Genomic DNA, 25457 nt, shown 5'->3' on the forward strand with positions numbered 1-25457 from the left:
AGTGACTGCTAAGTCAGACCTGGAATTATAACCATACCCCAAGAGGGTTTCTAAGTGCATTAAAAGTTGGTAGACACTGCAGATCATCGTAAGTTCAAGGCCAGCCTGGTCTACAAAGCAAGTCCAGGACAGCCAGGGCTTCGCAGAGAAACCTTGTCTTGGGAAAAAAAAAAAGTTAGAGACATGGATTACAACCTGTGGTGGTTGATACTGGCTGCCACTCTGACAGGATCTAACATCACCTAGGAGACAGATCTCTGTGAGGGGATTCCTACACTTGGTTAATTGAGGTGCAAAGACTGACCCTAAATGTGGCTGGCACTGTTCCACGGGCTGGGGTCCTCCTGGGCTGAATATAAATGAGAAAGCAAGCAGAGAACTAGCATCTGTGACTGTGGGGACAAGGTGACAAGTGCCTTTACATGCCCTCCCTGGCACAGTGACTGTGCGCCGAGATAACTCTTTGCTCCCTGACCTTGCTTCTTCCCAGGTATTTGGTCCTAGTTGTGAGCAGGATAACTAATACAGACCCTAGGCATGGGGGCTTTCACAGCACATGTCTGGTGACTCCTCAAACCCCTGCTAGAGAAGAGTGACCTAAAAACCTGCAGCAGCCAGCTCCCTGCCTCACTGGGACACAGGAATACACACTTCCCATCAATGGGAAGATAAATCTGGGGGCTCAGACTCTTTCCCTCAATGATCCCTTCCAGACAATTAGCAGAGTGCCTCCCAGAAGGCCAGGCAGAGCCCAAACAAACAAGTTGTGCTGAGAACTATACTGACCATTAGGTGCGTAAGACACCTCTAGTAGACCAATCTTTCTGAAGCTGAGGTTTAAAAAAATACAGAAGACCAAACCCACCAACGTGTAATACCAAGAAGAGAGGCAGAAAGACACAGATACTAAACTGGGAGGTGGAGTTGGAGGTGGGTAAAGACCCCAGCCCCAGTTGTCATACAGCCCTGAGTCCACTTTCTCCAAATCTCAGCATCCCCTCCGTGGGGACAGGTGGAAAGTTGTTGGCTTTGGATGAACCTTAGAGAACATGGGTGCACAGAGCACTGAGGTCTCCATCAATTAAGATTTTGGATGTGGCTCCTCTGCAGGTGCCAGAAACATACTTTGAGGCAAGAAGACAGAGGAGTGGCTGCCATGGCTGCCCGGCCCTCAGGGCACCTTGTCACTTACCCTGATCATCTCTGCCACGTAACTCTCTGGTCCAGTGTACTCTGTGGAGTCCTTCACTTTCACCAGCACGATGAAGCACAGATAGTGCCACATGTTGTGCTCTTCCTTGATGTGCTCTTCAAAGGTGACAGTCTTGTTGTCAAACTTGTCTCTTTCCAAGCCTAAACAAGAGACAGAACATCCAGATCCCCACTGAGCAGCCATGGTCCAGGAAGTCATTGTGGCTACTTGTCTGGGTTTATCAGCATGCAGAGTTGGAGACGTTGGCCTTGAAATATACTTTCATCATGATAGGAGGACACAGGCTGTGAGTCTGACTCACCAGGGTTTATTTTATTTTTATGTTTTGTTTTGTTTTGAAACAGGTCTCATGTAGCCCAGGCTGGCCTGAAACTCACTATGTAGCCAGGTTCTCCTGTTTCAAACCCTCAAGTGCTGGACTTACAGATAGACAAAACCATGTGCAGATCCCAGATGGGTCTGAAAACCCTGCTACTCACTACTGAGTGGTCAGGTGCCTTGGCTACCCGGTGGGTGCATGGGAAAGCAGGTTCCAGGGTGAGAACACAAGGACAGGCTCAGACAGGAGGAGATCAGTGGATTTAAGCTCCCTTCTTCCAGGTAAATGCCAAAATGCAGATACCACAAAAGGAACTCTAACCCAGTTTCAGATGTTGGTTGGTAACTATTTTTTAGAGGCCTGCAGTAGCCATTATGAAAATAGAGTAAATAAAGAAATATATTTCAGGCCATTAGTGGGATTTGGATTTCTCATATTAAAAGAAGGGAGTAAAAATACACAGAGTAAGGGAGATCATATAGACACTGTAATCCTGAATTGGAATTAGATTAGGAGAAGCCATTTTTTGTTATACATCTTAGAGAAACAGATATGGACCAGCCTGTAGATGTATAGCATAGGACTGGAGCAGTGGCTGCCGATAAGATGAGCTCTTGGACAGTGGCTACTAAATGCCCATCTCACTGGGAACAACTAGGACATTTGAAGAAATGGCTGATTGTATGGCTGGGTTAGGGAAAGCAGAAGTTTGAGAAATTCTTAGATGGCCAGAAAAAAAAAAAAAAAGATAGGACAGAACACAGAAGTCAGCCTGAAGAGTTCTCATTGGCCAAATCCAGGGTAAACTGAGCATCAAAATAAGAGTCAGGCACAATGTAATCACCACAGTTGGGAGGGTGAGGCAGGAGGATCAGAAGTTCAAGGCCAAGCTAGGCTACCTCAAAATTAAGGTAAGATGCTATCTCCAAATTAATGAACTGAATAAATAATAAAATAAACTTTAAAGCAAGAATCATCAGTGAATACTAAAGCTGGGCTGAAAGTTCAGTGTGAGGGGTACCAAGGTTAGTTACAGTGTTTCTAAGCACTGCCCATACAGTGACTTTCTGACGGCAGAAAACACACCAATTATGTTGCTATCCAAATGATCAAAGTGAGTATCAGCAGCTTTAAGAGGAACTGATTTAATGTGCTCCTGGCTGGCACACTGAGAAGGAGAGAAAAGCATGCCTTTGATATTCGCATAAAAATGCATAAGCTCAGCTCTACCACAGGCAGCTTGAGAGGAACTCAATTCGAGGGACGCCCTACAAAGCAGGTGCCTTATATTCCTCAGAAATATCTGTTGAGTTAAGAGGGGTCTGAAGGCAAGATGCCACATGGCCTGGAACTTGCAAGCAGTAACTTTTCTGCAGCCATGTAAGAGAATGTTCGTGTCATCAACAAATACATACTGAGATGCTGAGGAACAGAAGGGCATAGTTTCAGCCATTTACACTGAAATGGCTCAGAAAAACTGTGTGTGCCTGTGTGCATGTGCGTGCATGTATGAATCCAGCAAAGGAAAGCCAGTATTAAAATTTGGGGGAATCTTAAGAGCGGGGAGAAATATTCTTTGTACTAGTTTTATGACTTTTCTGTAACTAAAATTGTATGAAAATAAAAAGCTTGAAAAATAGGTCTTACAGAGGCTAAAAATGAAATAATTTAAATGTTTAAAATAAAAGTGCTCACTTTTTTAGTATATACACCAGGAAGGAATTCACAAATTTAGTAACTGTATTATGAATAATCCTGAAGTGATTACTCAGTTTCCAGATTCCCACATGATTACTTTGCATTTTCATATATTGTCCTATGGTTGGTTATACTTTTAGTGGCATTTTTGGTATCCCATGAACCTATTTTTATTTTTATTTTTGAGACAGAGTCTCAGCCAGGTAGCAGTGGTGCATGCCTTTAATCCAGCACTTGGGAGGCAGTGGCAGGCAGGATCTCTGAGTTCGAGGCTAGCTTGGTCTACAGATTGAGTTCCAGGACAGCTAGAGCTAAACAGAGAAACCCTATCTTGAAAACCAAAAAGCAAACAAAAGAGACACGCTGGCCTTGAACCCATTGATACACCTGGTTCAGCTACCTCCTCAGTGCTGGAGTTGTAGGTGTGAGCACTTGTTTCATTCAGCAGCTCCCTACTTAGCCTGAAGGGTGCTGGGGGCTATGCCAGGGGCTTATCCAAGTCCTTACTCCTAATTCTCTCGGTGATGCAGAGAAGTGCACAGAACACCACCCACTTAACAGGCAGGTAAAATGGTTCAGTACAGATGACTGAACACAGGTGCATAGCCAGTCAGGAGCTGAGGCTGGGCCAGAAGCTGGGACTGATGCACCAAGTCCAAGCCTTTAACTTTCACCTGAGCGTAAGAGACCTTTTTGTTTCTTTCCTCTACAGGGTCTCACTATGTATTCCTGGCTGTCCTGGAACTGGCTATGTAGACCAGGTTGGCCTCAAACTCACAGAGATCTGCCTGCCACTGCCTCCTGAGTACTTGGATTAAAATACAATTACATGCTCCCTCTACCCCTTTAAACTCATGGTGTGTGTGTGCATGTGTGCTAAATACCTACCTACCTACCTACATACATACATATAACCTAGTGAGCCCATTAGTGTTGCTTGTATGCATGTGCATATGAGTTCAGGTACCCATGGAGATGCAGAAGCTGAAGTTCTAGGTCGATGAGAGCCACCACCTGATGTGGTTGCTGGGAGCTGAATTCGGGTTATGGGCAAGAGCAGTGCATACTCTTGATGCAGCGTCCCTCCTACTCTTTTCTTTGAGACAGGATTTTAGTAGGTTGCCCTGGTCGGCCTGGAAGTTGCAATGAGGTCAAGCTGGCACTGAACTCACACCAAGTGTTCTGATTACAGAGGAGTGCCACCATGCCCAGCTCTGACGCCTGATCCTGCCAACAGAGAGGACATTCTCAGGCTACCGCTGCCTGACAGCTCTCCTTCCTAGCTGACTTAACTGGACTAGGGGACTCTCAGGATGCACAGACACAGGAAGATTATTAGATACATTTGTCTTAAGTATGTGGCCACGTTTCTACTCTCCAGAACTTAATTCCTTAAAGCAAACTGGCAACCACTGCACAGAACATATTGGCTTTCCAGACCCTTCTCAGCACAAAAGAGGCCAAATAGAACCTTGCTGTTTGCCAAGAGAGGGCACGAGTGGGACAGAACAAAGTGAGTGTCCCAACTCAGAGTCTGTTATGTACCCACTCTGTCGCCACGTGTCCATGAGCTCAGCCGTGCTAGCCAGCAGCTTGTTTGCCTGAGCGGGACCGACACTCACCACAGATGAAGCACGTGGTCTTTAAGATTTCCTCCTTCTTCTGCTTCTCACTCCTCAGGTCAGCAAAGGTGTCGATGATGACCCCAAAAATCAGGTTCAGGACGATGATGATGACCATGAAGAAGAACAGGAGGTCATAGATCACTCTGGCAGCAAACAGTGGCTCCTGTAGATGAGAGAGGCCACACTCAGGCAGTGCCCTCAACGCCCTTTGCTCCACAGAGGTCAGAGCCCAGCTCCAGCTTGACAGTTGTCCACTTGGGCAGAGATTACATTAGGCATCAAACTTTTAAAACCTCCAACTTAGTCTCTGTTTAATCCCCTGGGTCTATACTGTGACTTCTCCAAGTGTTAGGGGCCACAGCCAGGAAGATTCTCTAAGTATCTTGGGGTAGTCAGACCTAATACTGAAGCAAACCTGTGTCTAGGGAACAGGGAAGCACAAAGTTGTCCTGTGGAGTTAACATGCCTTAGTGGGCAGCTCATGAGGGGAGGACTGAGTGGCTTCTGCACAATGGCTTGTCACGCTCCCAGCTCATCCTCCACAATAGCAGTTTACACTTAGTACTATCACAGTGTGCCCCCCACTCCCCACCCCCATGCACCCCTGTGCCCCCGCTCCCCACCCCCATGCACCCCTGTGCCCCCGCTCCCCACCCCCATGCACCCCAGCTCCCCACCCCACATACCCCCATGCCCCCTTGCAACTCCCCCCCCCCCCGCTGTGTCCTTGGGATCCGCTTACCTCTTTGGATGGTTTCCTGAGCACATCTCCTACTCCACCCCCACTTCGCAGCCCGTGACTCAGAACAGTGACGATGCACATGAGCAGTGTCTCACACGTGTGCTCCTTATCCTGTTCCGTTTCTTCGGCAGGGAGCAGCTCTGTGAGCAGGACGAGTCATAACACAGTTAAGGCGGAACGGGGAAGGAGATACTGCGATTCTACAATCATGTTTCCCAAACGCCAGCTCTCCAGCTGGCAGGCCCAAGATATAAAACTAAAGAATTGAACAAGTCAGATGTGTGCTGTCAGGACTCGAACAGTGCTGTTCCCACTTCTAAATCCTGCAAGCTCCTCAAGCCATGTCAGGACTGTCCTCCTTCTACAGAGCTTCAAACATCCTATTGTTTGACCATGTTACACAGCAGTCCTACCTGCCAACAGAATATTCTTTGACCTAGGCTGAGAAGAAGGCGTCTTGCTTCTCAGGTGAGGTGTCTGCCAGGTTCCTAACTGGGCATGCTCAGGGGACAGAAGCTTGGCTGGATCTTACAGCAAGGCCATGGCATCCATAGCTTTACACTAGAAGCTCTTTATCCCACTTTGCAGCCAGCCTTGCTGCCTCACTGGATTATAAAAACAGAGATCTCTCTCTTATCCTTTCGTTTTCATTTACTTATTTTGTACTAATGGAGACTGGGTCCAGGTAGGGCCTCACACGGGCTAGGCAAATGCTCTCCCACTGAGGTGTATCTCCAGCGTCACCCAGTTGCTGCAGGTTCTGAGGTCCTTTAATGTTTCACCCACTTAGCTTGACAGATCCATTGGGACGTGTCCTTTTCTGGGATCACCTCTTGCTGCTTTCTTTGCAGTGACCATCCTCTCTCTGAAGGAGTTTTACCATTAAGCCTCTGGAAGACCTTCCCCCCTTCCCTTGCCTAAGAGTCCTCAGTTTCAGTTGAAGCGCCTTTACCTTAACAGTCTGCTGGCTGCCTGTCTTTTAAATGGTACCCTGACTGGGGCAGCATTCGGTTCTGTGGTCACTCATTCAACGTCCTCCCTCCCCATTGCTGCCTCCCATAGAACCACCTAGGCCCTGTCCACAGTGGACACTTAAGTATTGGCTGTCTCAGGTCAGCAGCTTGTTTCTTCACACGTGGCTCCCTTTTCTTTTCCGACTCTTCCAACATTTCCCTTCTGTTGCTGGTCTCACTCTGGAGCCATGTTTCTGCTTTAATCTGCTTCTGACACCACCTGCCTCACCCACGTTGCTGAAGGAATCTGATAGTCACCTGGGGCTGGTGACCATGTGGTCCTACCTTCTTTGGGTGCAGGAGAGGTGCAGTTCTCCCCGGTCTCCACCCTGCACACATCAGAGTACAGGAAATCCTTTGCCAGACTCTCGCCAGTTTCTGGGAGAGAGAAGGGAATTTTGTGATGAACAATCTGGCAGCATATGGTTAAAATGTTTCAAGTCCCCAGTTCACGGCTGATTAAACAATCCTTTACATAAATAACACCCTGCAATACTGCATATAAATTCAAAGCACAGATGCAATTTACACTTTTATTTCGTGAGCTCGATGGGAAAAAAGCCAGAAATGTCAAATTCTGTAGGCTTCCTAGCAGTATCACACTCAAATAGCACCTTCCCAACTTTAAAGACAAACAGCTGAAACTTCAAGAGAAATACTGCTGGGCGTACAGATTCCATCCAGATCTGGATCATGCCGGCGCTTGAAGCAACACAGGCATGAATGGAACCCAAGTCTAGTCCAGAACCCAAAGGGAGGTGATGGTAAATGCCACTTGGTACCAACTGAAGGCTCAAGTTCTGTGTTGGGATGTACAATTGAGAGAAAGGCCACCCAAGATTGGTGCATCATAGTAGGCCTAGTTTGTCTCCAGGACTCAGGCAGCCAGCCTACCTTTAACCAGGTGCTGCTTACTACATCCTGGAAGCTGGTCCGAGAAAGAACGTCTCAGCAACATGTAACTATTTATCAGTTTATCATTTGCAAATAGGAAATCACTTCTAGTTTTGTTATATACAGGAGCTCATTGTAAAATTTTCACTTAAAAAAAAAAAAAAAAGAAAGCCTCAGGGATAGCCACTGCTAGCAATGTGTGGGTCTGTCTGTCCACATTAAATATACAGATAGTCAACTGTGGCGTGTATGTGTGTAATCATAGGACTTGTGTGGGAGAGGCAGAAGATAAGAAGCTCAAAGTCATCTTTGGCTACAAGGTAAGTTCCAGCCTGAGCTATATGATGTCTCACAAAACTCCAAACACAAAACAATATATAAACATATTTTTAATTAAAAGTACTATTATTCTGTTTTATCTCATGTCATCAGTGCTTGTCCATAAAGGTTTATAAAGATTCACTCTATGTGTAGAGTCCTTCGCCCCACAGATGTGGGCCACAGTTCAATGAAATGCCCAGTGTGAAGTTGGATTGCTCGTAACTTCACATTGCACTGAACATTTTCCTAGATATGTCTGCTTTTATACTCACTCAGCGTATTTTCCCATAAGTATAAATGACCAGAAGTAGGTTCACTGTGTCAAGGAGACACTTTCACTATGCATAGTCAAAACGCTTTGTGAAAAAGTTGTGCTGATTGAAAACATGACCTTATAAGTTATTTTGTTTTTTTCCTGTTTGTGAGACAGAACCTTGCTACTGTGTAGCCTAGGCTGGCCTCTAATTTGCACCAATCTCAGTCTCCTGAGAGTTTGGATCAGAGTAGGTGCATGTGGCTTTAATGAATAAATTCAATGCGTAGGGTAGTCACTGGCCCTTACAACACAGTATTTAACGTCATTCTTTGAATAACATGAAAGTGACCTATACTCATACTTCATACTGGGCGATTGAAGAGATACTTGCTTGCTAATGTCATGTATTCAGTCTAGTTATAATCTTATTAACATTAGAAAAGATGAGGAGATCGCAAACCCACCTGGAACAGCTGTTTCATTGGGCAGCCTGTCTACTTCCAAGATAAAGTCATCCTTGAAGAACAGATAGCCCACTATTGAGAACAGGTAAACCAGGATCAGAGCCAGCACTGCTGTCAAGATGATGGACCGTCCATTGCGGGTGACACTTTTAATGACATTAAGCAATGTCTCCTCTCTGTACACTAAATCAAAAAGCTTCAAAAAACAAGATGATAGGACAATTTTTAAGTGTTTAGGTTCATACCAGCATCATTTACTCTCTTAGAAATTCAGAATCATTCTAAAAATTTAACATGTAACTGGTTGCCTGTCTTCACAGTGAGAACTGAGATGGTCAAAATGAGGAAAAATAAATCTAGAAGGGGGCAGGGTGGCAATCAGTACCAACTTCAGACAGCACACAAAACAGGTTAGAGGTTCCAGAAATAGAAATAAGAGTTTTCAGAGAGCAAGGGGGAGGGAAGTAATGAGGGTCTTGGCATCCACCCATTTAGAATCTAATTTCTAAGCTTCTCCAAAGGGCCAGCTTCTCTGGTACCCGCATGCAGAAAGGCCAGGATCTAGTGGCGAAGGCAGGCATGTTACAAGGTAGTCATAATGATTCTCAACCTGTGGGCTGTGACCTCTTTGAGAAACTTCTGTCTTATATTATACTTACAACACTTACATTATAATTCATAACAGTAGCAAATTTACCTTTATGAACTAACAACAAAGATAATTGTCTTGTTGGGGTCACCACAACATAAGGAACTGTATTAAAGGGTTGCAGCATTAGGAAGGCTGAGAGCCACTTAGCTAGTACAAACTGCAAAAATCTCTGGGCTGCTGAGGCCCAAATCTTAGCACAGCTACTGATAGCCAGTGGGATCATGGGCTTTGTTCTATCCCCAGCCCCTAGCCTCAGTTTCCTCATTTGCAGACTGAAAGATGGAGAGTTAATATGAAGAGTAAGCAAGCATTATATACCCAATGTTAGCACACAGGCGTACTTATATGCTGTCCAAGTAAAATAACTGGTAATCACCAACTTCCTGATGAACAGACTGGGGCAAAGCCACAAGGTACGGTTGCAAGGATGTCTGCAGTGGAGACACACCAGGAAGCTTAAGTGCTACCCCTTCTCCCCTAGTACAGGAAAGACCCTTGAAGGTCAGACTGGGTTCATAGGTTAAGCCTAACCCTTAGCCAAGGGACATGCTCTGTGCCTTCATGAGGAAGGCAAGGTCCCTGAAGGTTAGGGGATGACAGGTAGATTTCCATGAAGTCAAGGCAACCATTTGGCTGGGGAGGAAGAGGAGCACTAGGCTAACTCTTGGACTCATAAGCTTTCATCATTATTATTTTTTTAATATGGTGATGGTCTTATGCTGCCCACACTAGCAGCCAACTTTTAATCCTCCTGCCTCAGCTTCTTGATCATCTAGTATTATAGGCACATGCCTCCAGACCTCCTGACTGGAGGCTTCTCTTTTCTTTTTAAATTAGTGTAGCCTCTGTCCCTATCTTTAGCCAGCTCTGAAAGGCTCAGTACTTGCTGTGGCTTTGGGTAACAGTGCACAGTGAAGTTGGTCACGGGGAAAGCGGCTGCGCTCTGTGCTCGGCTTTTCATTTCCAGCATGATGCCGACTGAGACCCCGTGGACCTCTATCTCCTCATCTGTAAAATGAGTGGACAGAAGTGGCTCATCTCTCAGTGTCTTCCAGCTTAGAATTTTATATCTAGGGCTATTTTCTGGTCCATTAGTTTTTCTCCCTGCCTAACTCCAACCTGTGTCCCGAACCTAGTTTCCTACACAGTACTGGGCAAAGTAGGATCCTTAAAAGGAAGCAAAGAAGTGGCATTTAATCCACAAAAGATAGTAAAAGGCTGTGTTGCTATTAGTGTTGGCTAAATATTGTCTAGCAGCTTGGTCTGAAGTACTGATGTGCATCATACAATGAACAAAGGGTACTTGTCTTCTATGGGCAGGAGCCAGAAAGCACCAACAGATCAAACCAGAGAAGCTTCTCCTATTTTTTTTTAATTTCAAAATTTAAACAGTAAACATAATATTTATTTAAAAAGTCTTCTAATTAAAAAAAATTGACCCGTGTTCAAAGTAGAAAACTTGGAAAACATAGAATACAAAGAAAAAAACAAAACCTAATAATTCCATTCCATCATTTATAGACATCCACACATGTCATTCTTTAAATAAATATAATGTATAGATATTATTAAAAATACTGTAATACTGACATATAGCCACTCTGAGACAACATTCAGGTACATTTCTTGTCAAAACGATCTCCTAGTATTATATGGAAAAACATACACTTAATATAGTTAGTATCATTTTTTAAATAATCAAAATGTTTTCAAGTATGTTATCAGAATTGCTTCTGGATATGCCTGTGTAGACACAGGTCCACTTACAGCTTTCTAATTTCCAGGAACAGAAACTTATAATCCCTGTTACAATAGAAAAGTACTCCTATTGCCATCCAAGCACACTGTATCAATTTATAGTTACCACTACCAGTCGTTTATGCCCACTGTGTCTCCATGGCCACCAGACCAGGAATTATTAGGATTTTTAACCTTTCCTCAAGTGGCAGGTTAAACTCAGAAACCGTGGCGTTTTAATGAGCTTGTCTTGGTTTGGCCCTTAGGGATGAACCTGTCTCCATGTTTAGTGACCATCTGGAGTTCTCATTCTGTCGCCTGCTGTTTATGAACTTTGTACATTTTCATCTCTGGTGTTAATGTTTTCTTAGGAGTACAACTAGAATGCAGGCTTGAGACCAGGTCCACACTCTCTGGGGGCCAAGGGACAATTGTCTCTTCCCTCTCCCCTCCTGGATTGCTAAATCTGAGGGAGCTCTGACCAACCAGGGGCCTCTAGTTCTTCTCCTCTCTCTCTCTCTCTCCCTCCCTCTCTCTCTCTCCTCTCTCTCCAACCTACGTTTTTGTTTTGAACAGAGGAGACTTGCTTTCTTTGTGGGATAATTTGAACAGTTTCAAGTATTGTATTTTGAGTTCTCACAAGACACATTTAGCATTTCTTTGGATAAGAAAAGGAGCCCACAGGAGAGCAAGCCAAGGCTCAGAAACCCCTAGAAGCACATGGAGCATCACTCACCCTGGTCTGGACTGTCCCACTGTGCGTCTATGAGCCCATGCGAGGTTTGGAAAGCACAGATGTAACCTGCCATATGAAGTACTGGTTTCCCGGAGGCACAGGTCTGCCCACGTGCTCAGACAAGTGACGTTTGGGTTTGAAAGATCAACTACGTGATTCAGGGCAGCAGTTACTTAACCTCACCATGCCTCACAGTCCTTAGCTGTCACCTGAAGACATCACTTACCTCAAAAGGAGGGCGAGGATTGGGAGAAGCATGCACTTGCAAAGAGTCAGCAGCTACTGTCTTGTCGATGATGAGGCTATGAGGTAAGGAATGTGTGTCTCACCCTACTCTGTCTCTTACATCTAGGAAGGATCCTGGCTGGCTCCATAAATGACTCAAAAAAAAAAAAAAGGATGAAAATGAAGGAAGAAGGAAAAACAAGATCAAGAGGAGGGAGAGTGGTAAGGAAAGCCACACTCCAGCAGGTAGAAATAGCATGGGTCAAAGGGGACACTCCTGTCTCTTAGGAGAGACCCCCATTATCAGGGACAAAAGAGATGACCCACTGACCTCTGCTACTCTACCCAAGGGAAGACAGAGTTGGCTGGACTGGTGGACACAGGTCTCCTTGACTCACGGGCTGCAATGGTGCTGAGGGATGCTCTTGCGTGGCACGGAAAGGTTCCTGAATAGACACAGGGCTCTAAAGATTTCTGATGTAGAATGACCAAAATAGGCCACATAATGGCACTCACAAGTATATCCTGCCGCCTCGGCCTAAAACCTCAAAGGATAGCCAGACAGATTCTGAAACTAGAGAAAACAATCCATTCTGTTTAGCCTGCCAACATCAACCACTAATGGAATGAGCTAATGCTGGTGAATTCTTTATGACATTTTGTATGGGAGCAGGAAGAGAGGGTGACAAAGACTAAGAACAGTGAAGCGTCGTGAGGCTATGCTTGTCTAAGATGCGGGCATGAACAGGCGCCTATGACCCACACAGTATCCCTGCCGTAAAGGGCTTTCCCTGACCCATGTTTTCTAAATCCTTTCCCTTCCTTCCTTTTCCTTCCCTTTTCCCCTTTCTTTCCTCCCTTGAGGAGGGAGACCTTGGGCATTTTTGATCTTCCTATTTTTACATTTCACATGTTTTAATTTCATGTGTTTCAGAAGTTTATGTCTCTTGCCACGTTACATAAGTACAATGAAATTTCTTACCACCAACTTTATAGATCTAGGGCTCCTCTACTTACAGGACAGAAAAATCATTATTTTGTTTGTAACTTAATCTGCCAAGAAAGGGACAGAACCAACTCACAGACCGCCAAGACCTTAACCACCTGATTCTCTGGGAACAAAATCACTTTTACCTAACAAGCTCATTGCTGTGCATCTTGAGGCTCTGCAAATTGTGCCTCCTTTGGGCCTTACATGTTTACATTGAGAAACAGATCTCAGGGGCTGGAGATGATAGGGTCAAACATATCCCTATTGGCAAGTGCTGCCCGAGTGAGAGAAACGGACACTTAGGAAACATCTGAACCACAAGGACATCTCTCCTGTGAGTGGACACTACAGATGCGCCACACATGGGACATGACAGGATGATGTCCTGCCAGGTTCCGAGGAGCTGCCCAGTGTTATATGTCATTTTCCTCTCAGATCCTCCCAAGACCAAAGGCAGTTAGGGCTTGACATTATAGGACCAGGCACATTAGCTGCTATTAGAAGGTGGGGTCTGTGATAAGAGATGACACAGTTCTCCACATGTGGGATGGGTGAACACCTGGTACTCACCAGCAAACTGTAGAAAAACTCATGCACAAAGAGGCCCATGGCACAGATCAGTAGATACAGCAGATGATACAGGAACTCAACATCCAGAACCATGGCTCGGTAGCCTCTGGTGAACGTCCCGCAGTTGCCCACAAAGCTCATCAGAAAGATGATTTTATTGCAGACCTGAGGACAGACAGTGGAAGGAAGAGTCAGATGGCGCAGGTCACGCTCAACTATGCGTGAGAACCTGAGAGGAACTTCAGCGCCAAGTGCCCACCAAGCCCAAACAGAACCGTCCCATGATTCCAAGTCATTCGGTTACTTTGCTTTTCAGGCATAATACAAATTGCACGGTAGCCAAATAATTTCATATGCACTAGTAATCAAGCACTACTTGTGTACGGCAAAAACAAAATTAACACATACTGAAATTATGATTTTCGAAATGAACCATTTCTAACATTCTTATATGAGTCAGGCAAACATAGAAGCCACCTCCATCTACGGACTCTGTGATCACAGCATGATTAAAGCTTGTTATCTAAGCTGGCTTCATTCCAGACACTACAGACGTGGAACTTGGTGAGAGCTGGACAGTTAATAGGGTTTTCCAGGATGAGTCTTGCTTCTATACTTCTTTCTGGGAAGGACTTCTGATCTTCCCATGGAGAGCCACCTCTTTCCAAGAGCCTGCTCCTCATCCTGGCAATCACAATCTTCTTCTGGGTACAATGATTGGTCAAGGCTAGTCACATGACCAAATGACCCAATGAAACGCAGGGGGCATTTCCCTGGGATTATAGCAAAAGACAATCTTTTCTCCTTGCCTTGAACCTGAAGGAATATGGGCTAGGGGCTGTTGGCTTCTTCTTACCACACCATGGGTCACGAAGCCACCCGTTCCTGGAAGTCTAATAACAGGACGACAGAAGAGCTGGAGAGAGAGCACTCTGAACACACTTGGGAAAACCACCTTCTGCTATTCTAGCTCCCTTGGCACTAGGTGCACAGAAATCCCGCCAGCTAATCTGTAGGCTGGTGTAAGCGAGCTCCCTGGTGATCAGATAAGTGAGGACACCAGCACAGACAGAAAACCTCCAGCTTTCTCAAGCAGGCTCAGCATACCATAGGCAAGGTTTCCCCTGAGTTCTAACCCTGTAGGAAGTGTCCTTCATGGGGTAGCAAAGCATGGCAGCCTCTGGATGGAGCTTTAGAGAGGGGTTTGGAAAAAACGAGGGGCTATTGTAATCCAGTTGACACCGCAGAACCTCCCACATACCCATGTTTTAATAATGTGAACAGGCAAACAGTTCACTTCTGGCCACTTGCTCTTCTCTTTAACATTCACTACTTCCCCAGCAAGTATCCCCTGTTCACGGACTCAGTCTGTTGCCATACCCCTTACTGACTCTGCTTGATCAGCCTTTGGTCTAGCTTCCTGCCCTATCTCCAAGGGATCCTGTCAGTATCTACCACATTTTCGAGTATGCTCTGAGAGCATCCATCCCAGCTCCCTCCGGCACAAGTCTCTTCACCTTTTCCTAACCCTTCCCTTTGGTAGCAGCCTCACCTCCTCCCCCAGCCTTCTTCTGTCTGTTCAGTTACTCTCCCTTCTCCTCTGCACACCAGGTGGCATCTCTTGCTAAAACCAAAACCAAACAAAAACCTCCACATGGTTGTTTATGATAGCTGGCCTCCCCAGATAATGTATAGTAAATGGTAATTAATTATCTAACTTGAGTCTTCCCTGCAAGTGGTTTGTATTAAAGATATGTTGTTTGTGCAATGATCAAAGCACTAGCCAAAAGAACTAGATAGTTCTCAGTCTCTGAAATACTGAGTCTTCTCTTTCCATGCATCTGTCCTGTCCATCCATCTGTCCTTCATCTGATCATCCTGTATTCCCCCTTAAACAACTTTTCACTACACATGACCCCTGCACCACCCCCTCTAGAACAGTCTCTCTTTGCCACAGTGCTCATGGCTTTATACATTTCAGAGCTACCACTAATGGTGTGTCTTGTCACCTTCAGCGTGGTAGTGAACAATGTGAATGTGTTTCTCACCCTAAGAACTCGATTGTTGTGTCATTTCATTTTAGTCCGTTTTAGTTCTTCCCCCAGTCACCCATCCATGGCTGGAAATTTGTAATTAAGTGTGTGTTTTCTTTAGGCTAGGGAGATGGCTCTGTTGTTAAACGTGTTTCCTATGCAAGCCTGAGTTTGTTCCCTAGAACCCATGTTAAAAAAGAGACCCTTGTGTGACGACAGTGTGTGCCTGTTATCTCAGGGCTGGGGAGGTAGAGACAGGCAGGTCCTTTGTGCTGGCTGGCTGACTAGGCTGCCTGACCAAATCCACAAGCCTTAAGCCAGCGAAAGACCCTGTGGCACGTAAGAAGGTGGACAGCTCCTGAGGAATGACACTAAAATTGACATTTGGCCTCCATGCACACTGGCAAAAACACATATACATACATGAACCCCACCCCAGACCCACTTCCATGGCTCATGTTTGAATACTTGACCCCCTAGTTGGTAGACTGGGAAAGATTACGAAGTATGGCCTTGTTAGAGGAAGTCTGTCACAGGGCCAGGGGCTGGAGGTGCGGAGGTTTTAGGTTTCAAAAGACTAGAGCCATTCCCAGTTTGCTCACTCTGCCTCCTACGTGGGGATCAAGATGTGAGCTCCCAGCTGTTCCTGCTGCCATGCCTTTGCTCCCCCATCAATGGAGTCTAGCTCTTTGAAACCATAAGCCCTATTAAATGCTTTATAAATTGCCTTGGTTTTGGTGTTTTGTCACAGCAACAGAAAAGCTACTGAGAACCATAATAGATTTGTCCCTTTCCTTGTCCACCCAATCAAGACAGCAATACTTCTTTTACTGCAGAAAAGGACCTCACCATGGTTTGTCAAGGATATGGCTCTTCCTTTTTGCCTACCCCATGGTGTGCTTTCCTTCACCACTGAGACACCTGCGCCTTATTTCTTATGTCTACACTATGACTCAGCCTTACCACACCTGATCAAAGGCACCGCCAGAGCCCCAAAGGCCTCCCCGCCTACAGTCTACAGAACATGGGTGAATGATGACTTTTCTAGAATGCCTTTGTAGAAATCATCTTGGTTCAAAATACTGCAAGCATCTCCTACCAAGGTGAGCAGAGTCTTCCAGCAATTATTCTGTATAAAATTATCGCCAAATACACATCTACAACACTACAGGCTAAAGCACTTGGGAAACATATGTAGGTTCACTTTGTCAGAGATTCATAATCATTCTTTAAGTCTTTCCATTACGGCACTTTTAATTTTGTTGAACCCAGTATTTCCTATGTGAATTTTGTCATTGAGCCCCCCTCCCCTTTTTTAATTCCCCACCTAACATTTACCACCATGGGATGATGCTTTAAAAATAAATGTGGACCTGGAAGGATTTATCATAGAGTTTTCAGGGTCCCAGGATTAGTATTTGCCCCAAACACAGGTCCCTTGTCTGTTGCTTCACTTAGGCCTAGGATACCTAAGATAAGCAAAATGCTTTCCTGAGTCTTTTTTAGTTTTACGGTACAGCTTCATAGGGTGTGGTGGCAGGCACTACAGTCTTACTAGCCTGGAAGGCTGAGGTAGGAAGCTCATGAGTTTAAGGCCAGTATGAGCTACATAGTCAATTTAAGATCATCTTAGGATACACAGAAAGATTGAGTCTAATCTGGTCAGGCAAGACGATTTCAAAACCAAAACCAAAATCACATCAACACAGCTCACAGTTTCAACCCTGCTGCCTTTCTCTGAGCTTATCTTGCCAGACTCCTTGCTGCCTTTGCCATCTGAATACCAAGACACAGTTATGTACTACCTTTATTTTTCTATGACACTTCCACTTTTGTACAGCCACCTCAGTTTTTTTTTAAACATGCTTAGAATAGAAACCAAAACCAGAGGAAGGTACTTTGAGACTCCCATGATGCCTTTCATGTCTGAGTTTTCTCTTATTCTCTCCCCGAAGCCCTACGCCCCCTACATCCTTCCCTCAGCCACCATCGCTTCCTAGGCCCCTGGCATCCCTTCAACCATGGTGACAGCATTCCCGCATGGTCCACTGACATCTAGACAGCACACCCCATTCTCTTCCCCTCTTTCCACGCGCTCTGTCTATGAACACTCCCTCTAACCTCTCCCCTGTTTTCTTTTTCCCTGTGAGCCCTTTGAGAACTGAATGCTGTGTTAATATTTGATCATTTGATTTACTGGCTAAAAACTTATGGTCCAAACAAACCTTTGGCCAGACTAGCCAAACTAACTTAAACTTTCTCGGCTGTTACCATTTGTGTCTAGCTCCTGGCAGGGATACTCCTGAGGACAGGGCCTGTGATGCCCTGGGAAACTCAGTTTACCCTGCAGAGGTCAAAGGAAAATGTCAATCTAACAGTATTTCCCCTCCTTTCTGAATTGAAAACATAGGCCAAGATGCTAGGGACCAAGTGGAAAGCATTCCTATTTGTTCACAAACAAGGCTTGTGCTATAAAGAGAGTCATACTTACATTGAAAGCTCCCAGCAGAAACAGCGTGGGCTGTAACCCAACTGAAAATATCAGTCGTAGGATTGTGGAAGCAATTAAGGCCCGGATGCCGTGGGGCTTGGGCAGAGCAATGACAATTGCCAGAGAGATAAGCATCGCTGTCCACAGGAGGCCTGACCAGTGCGGCTCTAGTGTTCCTGGAAAGACAAATCAGAGTTTTTGGAATTTGTGTTTTCACGGCATCTAGGTGACAGACTGAGGTAGGGCTGGTGACATTTTCTTCAGTTACCTCTCTAAACCATATTGTTAGGATCTTCACCTCAAATTCTCAGTTTCAGTGTTTTTAGACTTCTAAGCCATCATCATTCATGTTTTTTATGCCCTGAAAATTCTCTAGTCTTCCTGTGTATCTTGGGTTTGGCTGAGACATTACCATTTTTGGTAAGTCATTCCTACTCACAAAGAACTTACAAAGTATTTCCTCCTTTGCTAGTCACCATGCTTCCTGGTTATTCTTTTAGGGTCTGACATGCCAGGGAAGCGCCCTAGCCACTGAGCTACATTCCCTGCTCAAATGCTGCTAATGCCTTTCTTTCTTTTCGTATTTATTTTTATGTGCACTGCTGTTTTGCCTACATGTGTGTCTGTGTGAAGGCACCATGTCCTGTGGAACCAGAATGATAGTTGTGAGCTTCCACGTGATTCCTAGGAACTGAACCCGGGTCCTCTGGAAGAGTTGGCAGTACTCGGAGACATTCCCCTAGCCCCAAGTGCTGCTATTTTCTAACCATCATTTTACTTGTCTGTCCTCTATCTAGACTCCAAGTTTCTTGAGAAAAGCACCTGGCAAGGACGAGACACCGGATTCTTATTCAACCAATAAAACTCACCTGTAGGTCATAACTCAGTCCTGGAGGAGGAGGAGCTGCAAGCCTAAACTGACTTTCTATTTAAAAATATTCAAAGCAAAACTGCAGGTTTCATGGTTCAATTTGATTTCCTCAAGGGAAGGAGGAAGGCAACTTCTGGCTCTTGAGTATCATCTACAGTTAGATTACCCCTGTAGTCAACCAGCTTCTACCAGTTTTTGCCATCTCTTGCTATTTCAGGTTCTATTTAGAGTGTCCCACGAGATGTCTTGGTTATATAACATGAAGCAACGTGGCTAAAAATACAGTTCTGTAAAACACTCATTAAAAAAAAAAGCCACCCCTGTTGCAAATGCTGTCACATTTTGAGTCTCCCTCAGATGTAAACAAGCAGGGCTACATGATTCAGGACACTTATATAAAGGAGTTTTTCTTCTTTAGAATGTCCAGGAGTAAAGCACAGCCCAGAAAGAAGTAATGATGCAGGTGGCTGCTCTTTCTCCAGTTAAGTCACACCCACCCAGAGGCATCTTCTCTTCAACGACTGTACCCCTAGAGCCAGCCACTTGCCTTCTTTTCACTTTCAATATCCATAAGAAAGAAAAGCTGATTAAAAATGGGCACAGAGTGGCAGCTCAGATCTCTAGTGTCTATGCTCACTTTGAGTGGGAGTGATGGCTCTCCTGTAATCCCAGTGAGTGGGAGGCAGAGACTGGGAATCCCCTGAGCAAGCTAGCTAGGCAGACTAGCTTGGACTCAAGTGAGAGACCCTGCCTCAACATATAAAGTGGGTAGTGATTAAGGAGGACATGCAATGTTAATCTTGGGCCTCTACACACATACATATACACATGTGCTAGAACACATGTGACCGTACATAACACATACACAGAAAAAAAGAAAGGAAGGAAGAAAGAAAGAAAGAAAGAAAGAAAGAAAGAAAAGATCACAAAGGCACATAAGGTTTGAAGAAACTTAAAATGTGGATTCTCTCTCCTCATTAACTATCATTTATTCAGCCCCCTATATCAATCTGTGGGGTTGGTGTAGTATCTCTACTTTAAAGGCAATTCAGTTTTTAATGTATTTTCTCCAAAGTGCCCTAATAAATGGCTAGAAGTTATATGCCTCTAATGTTAATAGTCTTCAGCTACTGTTAAAAAATATATTCACTGTAAGCATAGATCAAGAATTTTGGCAGTTTGTTGTCATATGAACATCACAGGATATTGTCACCACAATCAAGACATGGCTCACTCTGACAAACATGAGCACACGGACAGACTTCCTGGGGCTCTTCGCAGCCTGTGTGCTGCCCTACTCCCCACTCCCGGCTGCCACGAGCACTTTCTGTTTCTCTAATCTTGCTCTTCCCGTGAAAATGGAAAAATAATTGTATTACTAGGTAGTCTTTTGTGTGACTAATGCTGGCAACTCCCACTTCATTGTTTTTATTGCTGAGCAATAGTCCATACTACGGATGTATCACAATTTATAATTTATTTACACAATACATGAATGGATATTTGTGGTTATCCCAAGTGTGAGATACTGGGAGTGATGCTGCTAGAACATTCAAGGGCAAATCTTGGAGTGGAATTGGTGCTATAATTTCTTTTGGATAAATACAGGGATGGAGACTGTTGGTTCTTATGTAGAATGTGCAATTTTGTGAGATACTGCCATACTGTTTTCCAAGGAGATTTAGCCCTTGATATTGACAGTATTTTATGAGTCAGCCATTTTAGCAGGTCTGTAGAAATATATCACTGTTCTATTTTGTTTTTCACTGGCAAGAAGATTGGCAATCTTCTCATGTAATGTACCTACTGGTCATTCTTTGATCTTCTTTTGTTAATTATTTGAGCAAATACTTTGCTCATTCTTTTAATGGGGTATTCTTTCTAATACAGTGTTTTATGTGTTCATATCCTGTATATAATTCCTGATATGTTCAGGTATATTCTTTGGTAATAATTTCTCCTATTCTCTGGCTTACCTTTCAATTTCATAAATGTTCAATAGCCATTTTAAGCAGACTTCTTTTCATACTAGTAGCTCTGGCTGTTGTACTACTTTTTGGGCTTGAACTCACAGAGATCTGCCTGACTTTGCCTTTCATGTACTGGGATTAAAAATGTCATACCATAGGCTGGAGAGATGGATCAGAGGTTAAGAGCATTGGCTGATCTTCCAAAGGTCCCGAGTTCAATTCCCAGCAACCACATGGTGGCTCACAACCATCTATAATGAGATATAGTGCCCTCTTCTGGCATGCAGTGTAAAAAAAATATCACCAAGGCTGGCTTTTAACAGATTCTCAATGTCTTTACCATAAATGTTGCCAGTACAATACTTGCACCTAAGTCCTGAAGAGGCCAAAGTAAGGACCTGCTCTTTCCCCACTGTTAAGAAGGTACTGAAAACTAGTGCTAGACTCCAAGTGACTGGGTCTAGAAAGAAATCTTGGAGACAGCTGGAGAAATGTGCATTTGGACTATTACAGGGTTTACTGTTAGTTTTGTTACATATGATAATGGCATGGTGGTTATATATATATATTTTAAAATATGCTTATCAGCTAGAGGCACACTGAAATATTTATGGTCAAAACAACAAAATGTCTAAACTTCTCTAAAATGTTTCAAAAATATAGTAGGGGGCTAGAGGAAACAAGTTTAGCAAAATGCTAATTGTTCAAGCTGGGCTGATGCACATGGCAGTTTGTCATACTGTTCTTTCTACTCATGAATAAGTTAAAAATTTCCAATAAGAAAGTTTAAGGACCCATACTCTTTTTACTTGAGCCATCATGGGACCCTCACAAATTAAGCAGTATCTGACTCTGCATCAGTGCTGTGCTTTCCACAGGCAGCTCACTGGGCTGGGAACATGATTTTGAAAAGGAGCTTTTAAGGCCACTGCTGCCCTTGGCTGTGAAGGTCTTGTAAGCCACAGAACTATAGCACTGTACAAAATAAGGCTGTTATGCACATTTAAGAGTACATTTTAGCAATCTTATTTTTAGGATGCAAGAAACTGTGATGCAAACATAACACAGAAAATTTTATTTTGGAAGTACTAGAGATCAAATCCTGGCCTTGGTCATGCTTGGCACCTACAAAGCCTAATGCATACTGATCTCACATTGGCATTTACAGTCCAGTAAACGAGATCTGTTTTCTGAGCAGTATGCAAGCAATCATTTTCCTGAAAACAGCTAGTGCTGAACACATAAAATTTCATGGCACATGTTACAAATGTAAGCATTCACTCTAATGGTAAACTGCTGCTTCCAAGGTAACTTCAGTGTCCATGTCATGAAAGGGGATTCATAGGTTGGATCAGTCTCAGGAGCTCTAACACTGCTTTCCAGGAAATCCATTGGCATGAAGTTCTAAGGCCCATGACCCACAACCAGACAACCAAACCTTGTGATCTACAGGCTCACGAAGGTGGGTGCCATACCCAGAATGCTCCATAGAGCTGGAAAGATCTCAGCCATCACGCCATTTAAGGGGTCTCAGATTTAATGAGTAAGAGATAGGCTTCTACAACTATTTTGTCAGAAACTTCTGGGTATTTCTGTAACCACATCAAAGCCTCAACATTCTCACTGTGTCAGCATCTAGTAATACAGGGAACATCAAGGAGTAACCAAAGAGGCCTGTACAAAGTCACATGACCAGTAGCCAGAAAATCCATGTCTAGAATTCCACAGTATGAAGGCTAATACTGAAGGGAGAGAGATATCAACTCACTGTCCCCAGACAGTGAATCAGGGTGAATCATTAAGATCTGTTTGAAATATCTTTAGAGGAATGGAGGGCAAATGAGAGCACATCTAAAGAAATGGCTGGGAATCTGCTGAGACGGACATGGGAAACTTCTCTGACTCTCTTACTGCTCCCACCTCCACTAATAGCATCCTAGTTAAGGCAGATCCCTCCCCCCACCCCCCGAGGAAAATAAAATCATTTCAGACACAAATATTCATGCCCCCTGATGTGGCCTGTGTTAGCGTCATGCTTTGGAGATGAAGTGACCACTCAAATGGTGCCTTCCACATATGTTAAGTCCAAACAGAAACATTACATCCTTGTAACGGTATGCAGCATAATACAACTTTGAAGTTGGCCCTCAAATACACTTTTGTTACACATGTGCTGCTTAGATCTATGACTGGAACATTCAGTTCAAGTACTCTCAGTGTTTTTCTGGGTCTGATTTGGGGGCTTCTTGAGTTTCCCATTAAGTTTGTATAGGAGGCTGCAGGCAGTTGTTATACTTAAAGGCAAAATGTTGTGCAAAAAGCTCCAATGAAAACATTAGCTTAAACAACCTCTCTGTGTACTGTGGCACATGGGACTGGGAACATGGCTTTGTGAGCATTTGCCCAGCATTCACAAGGCCTTGGACTGCATCCCTAATATGGTAAGGAGAGGGAGGACATGAGTGTCTAACAGAAGAGGAGCCTTTCATGTCTGCCACCAGAACCCCACAATGTCACTGCCTTTAAATAGCAGTTATCAACTGGAAGGACTTCCAATAGAAAAATGTTGTCCTAAACTGTTTGTCTTTTTCTCTTTAAAACATGTAGAAGGCAGCTCATGTGGATGACTGGAAGGAGATGGTGGGTGGGAGAATCCAGGAATGGTAGCAGACAGATCTCCACAGTCTAAACATTCAAAGAGTACTGGCTACTGTATCAAGACCTGCCTCACCTATGACCCGCAAAACAGAAAAGAAAAAATCCAAAGGTTTCTTACAGTCTGTAGTCTGAAAACCATTCCAGAAGCATGGTATGGCAAATCATACCGTGGACTGATTCTAAGACCAGCGCTGCCACTAACTAACTTAGTCTGCTGTCTCTCTCCACTTCTCAGACACGTGTTTTCCCCACATATGTAAGACATGGGGCTTAAGACAATTTCTGACAGGCTCTGTATCTAGCTCCTCCTTCTTTTAACTGTTTGAAGTTTGACTTAAAACTAGATCTTAAGTAAAAGCTACTATTTCATCTTATCTGAAAAAGCATAACGGGGATCCTAAATGGGACCCATGGTTTCAGTGATAGGATTTAAGACCAAAGTCATAGCCTTCCTGATGTCATCAGATGTTTCCTTGAAATTAGAGGTACTGAGCCCAGCATGGTAGAATACCCCTGTGTGCTGGGTAGTTTCATGTTAATTTGATACAAGCTAGAATCATTTGGGAATAGGAAACATTAATTGACAAAGTGCCCCCACCTGAATGGCTTGTGGGCAAGCTTGTGTTGAATTTCTTGATTGGTGATTGACATGGAAGGACACAGGTCCCTGCAGGTGATTTGACCCCTGGGTGAGTAGTCATGGGCATTCAAAATTAGGATTTTTAGGCTTTAGAATATTTTTTCTTTTTAAAAATAAGATTTTAATAACATTTTACTTTTAACCTGGATACCAATGAGATTACCTAGCATTTAATTTGCTTTAGAAAAAAAATCCCCAAACCGAGAACAAGTGTGTATGTTTTCTACAAAGTTCTGTTAGCAAAATCAAAAAGTAGGCTGAGCAAGCCAGGAAGCAACACTCTTCCATGGCCTCTGCTTCATTTGGTTCCTGCCCTGATTTCCTCAAATAATGGACTATGATGTGGAAGTGTGAGCTGTAATAAAGCTTTTCTTCGCCAAGTGGCTTATTGTGCTTTATCATGGCAATAGAAACCCTAAGGAAGACAGCCTGGCACCAGAGCGCTGAAGCAGGAGAGGAGGCTCCTGTGTTCCAGGCCAGCTTGTACTATCTAGGAAGACTTGTGTCTCAAAAAGACAAAGCAAAATACTTAAATAAAGAAAGGTTAACAGCCGGGCATGGTGGCACGTCCCAGTTGGGAGGCAGGTCCCAGTTGGGAGGCAGAGGCAGGTGATCGCTGTGAGTTCAAGGCCAGCCTGGTCTACATAGTGAGTCCACGACAGCCAAGGCTACACAGAGAAACCCTGTCTCAGAGGTTGAAAGAAAGGAAGGAAGAAAGAAAGAAACAGAAAGGTATGATTACCTCCTCGCACTCCTTTAAATGGGTAGAAAAATGCCACCAGCAGGTTCATCAGGACGGCCAGGTTGAAGGAAATGCTGCTCCAAAAAGACATGTTTCGGGCACACCAGTACAAGACAGGCTGGGCTGTGGAAACATAAAGCCTGTTAGGCTGTTGATGACTACATGTCAGAGCACTAGAATTTGGCAGGGCCCTTCCTTCTGCTAGATACCCACAAGTCCACTTTTGTTCCCAGTTGTGACCACAACAGTAAAAACCACAATTTGCCTCAGAGCTGGAACACAGTGACATGACATTGGGTCATTGGAGAACTCACTAACAGAGGACTCATTGGGGTCCAAGGAAAAAGAGAAGGGCAAACCCTGGGCCATCTAAAAGTCCTGCATGCCCCAGTCAGCTCCACCAGTTATGGAATCTGAGGTTATCCAGAGTTCATACACTGAGATTCTGGTTCTCTCCTAGACTTTCAGTACCAGATGCGATGCCCAGAGAGACCCAAGAATTCAATTAGCCCTTTAGAAATGTCAAGGAGACAGAACATTCAGAGTTGGCCCAGCTGAGCCTCTGACTGGGCCTAGTACCATTTCTTGGCTTAAAA

The 25457-nt window shown here is 44.3% G+C and overlaps 1 protein-coding gene across 15 annotated transcripts in view; it reads right to left on the reverse strand.

Annotated features, from left to right (window-relative positions):
- The window catches only part of ITPR1 (inositol 1,4,5-trisphosphate receptor type 1), a 357780-nt gene that overhangs the window by 25047 nt on the left and 307276 nt on the right, over window positions 1-25457 (reverse strand). For all 15 annotated transcript variants that reach the window (XM_084765480.1, XM_084765471.1, XM_084765479.1 and 12 more), the window contains 8 exons: window positions 24862-24984; window positions 17981-18156; window positions 13457-13621; window positions 8546-8741; window positions 6896-6988; window positions 5598-5737; window positions 4853-5018; window positions 1193-1353 (listed from right to left, as the gene is read on the reverse strand). In XM_084765480.1, coding sequence (XP_084621606.1) covers window positions 1193-1353; window positions 4853-5018; window positions 5598-5737; window positions 6896-6988; window positions 8546-8741; window positions 13457-13621; window positions 17981-18156; window positions 24862-24984 — 1220 coding nt within the window. The remainder of the gene's footprint in view (window positions 1-1192; window positions 1354-4852; window positions 5019-5597; window positions 5738-6895; window positions 6989-8545; window positions 8742-13456; window positions 13622-17980; window positions 18157-24861; window positions 24985-25457) is intronic.

Source organism: Acomys minous, assembly GCF_964271855.1.
Source record: "Acomys minous genome assembly, chromosome: 17".
NCBI lineage: Eukaryota > Metazoa > Chordata > Mammalia > Rodentia > Muridae > Acomys > Acomys minous.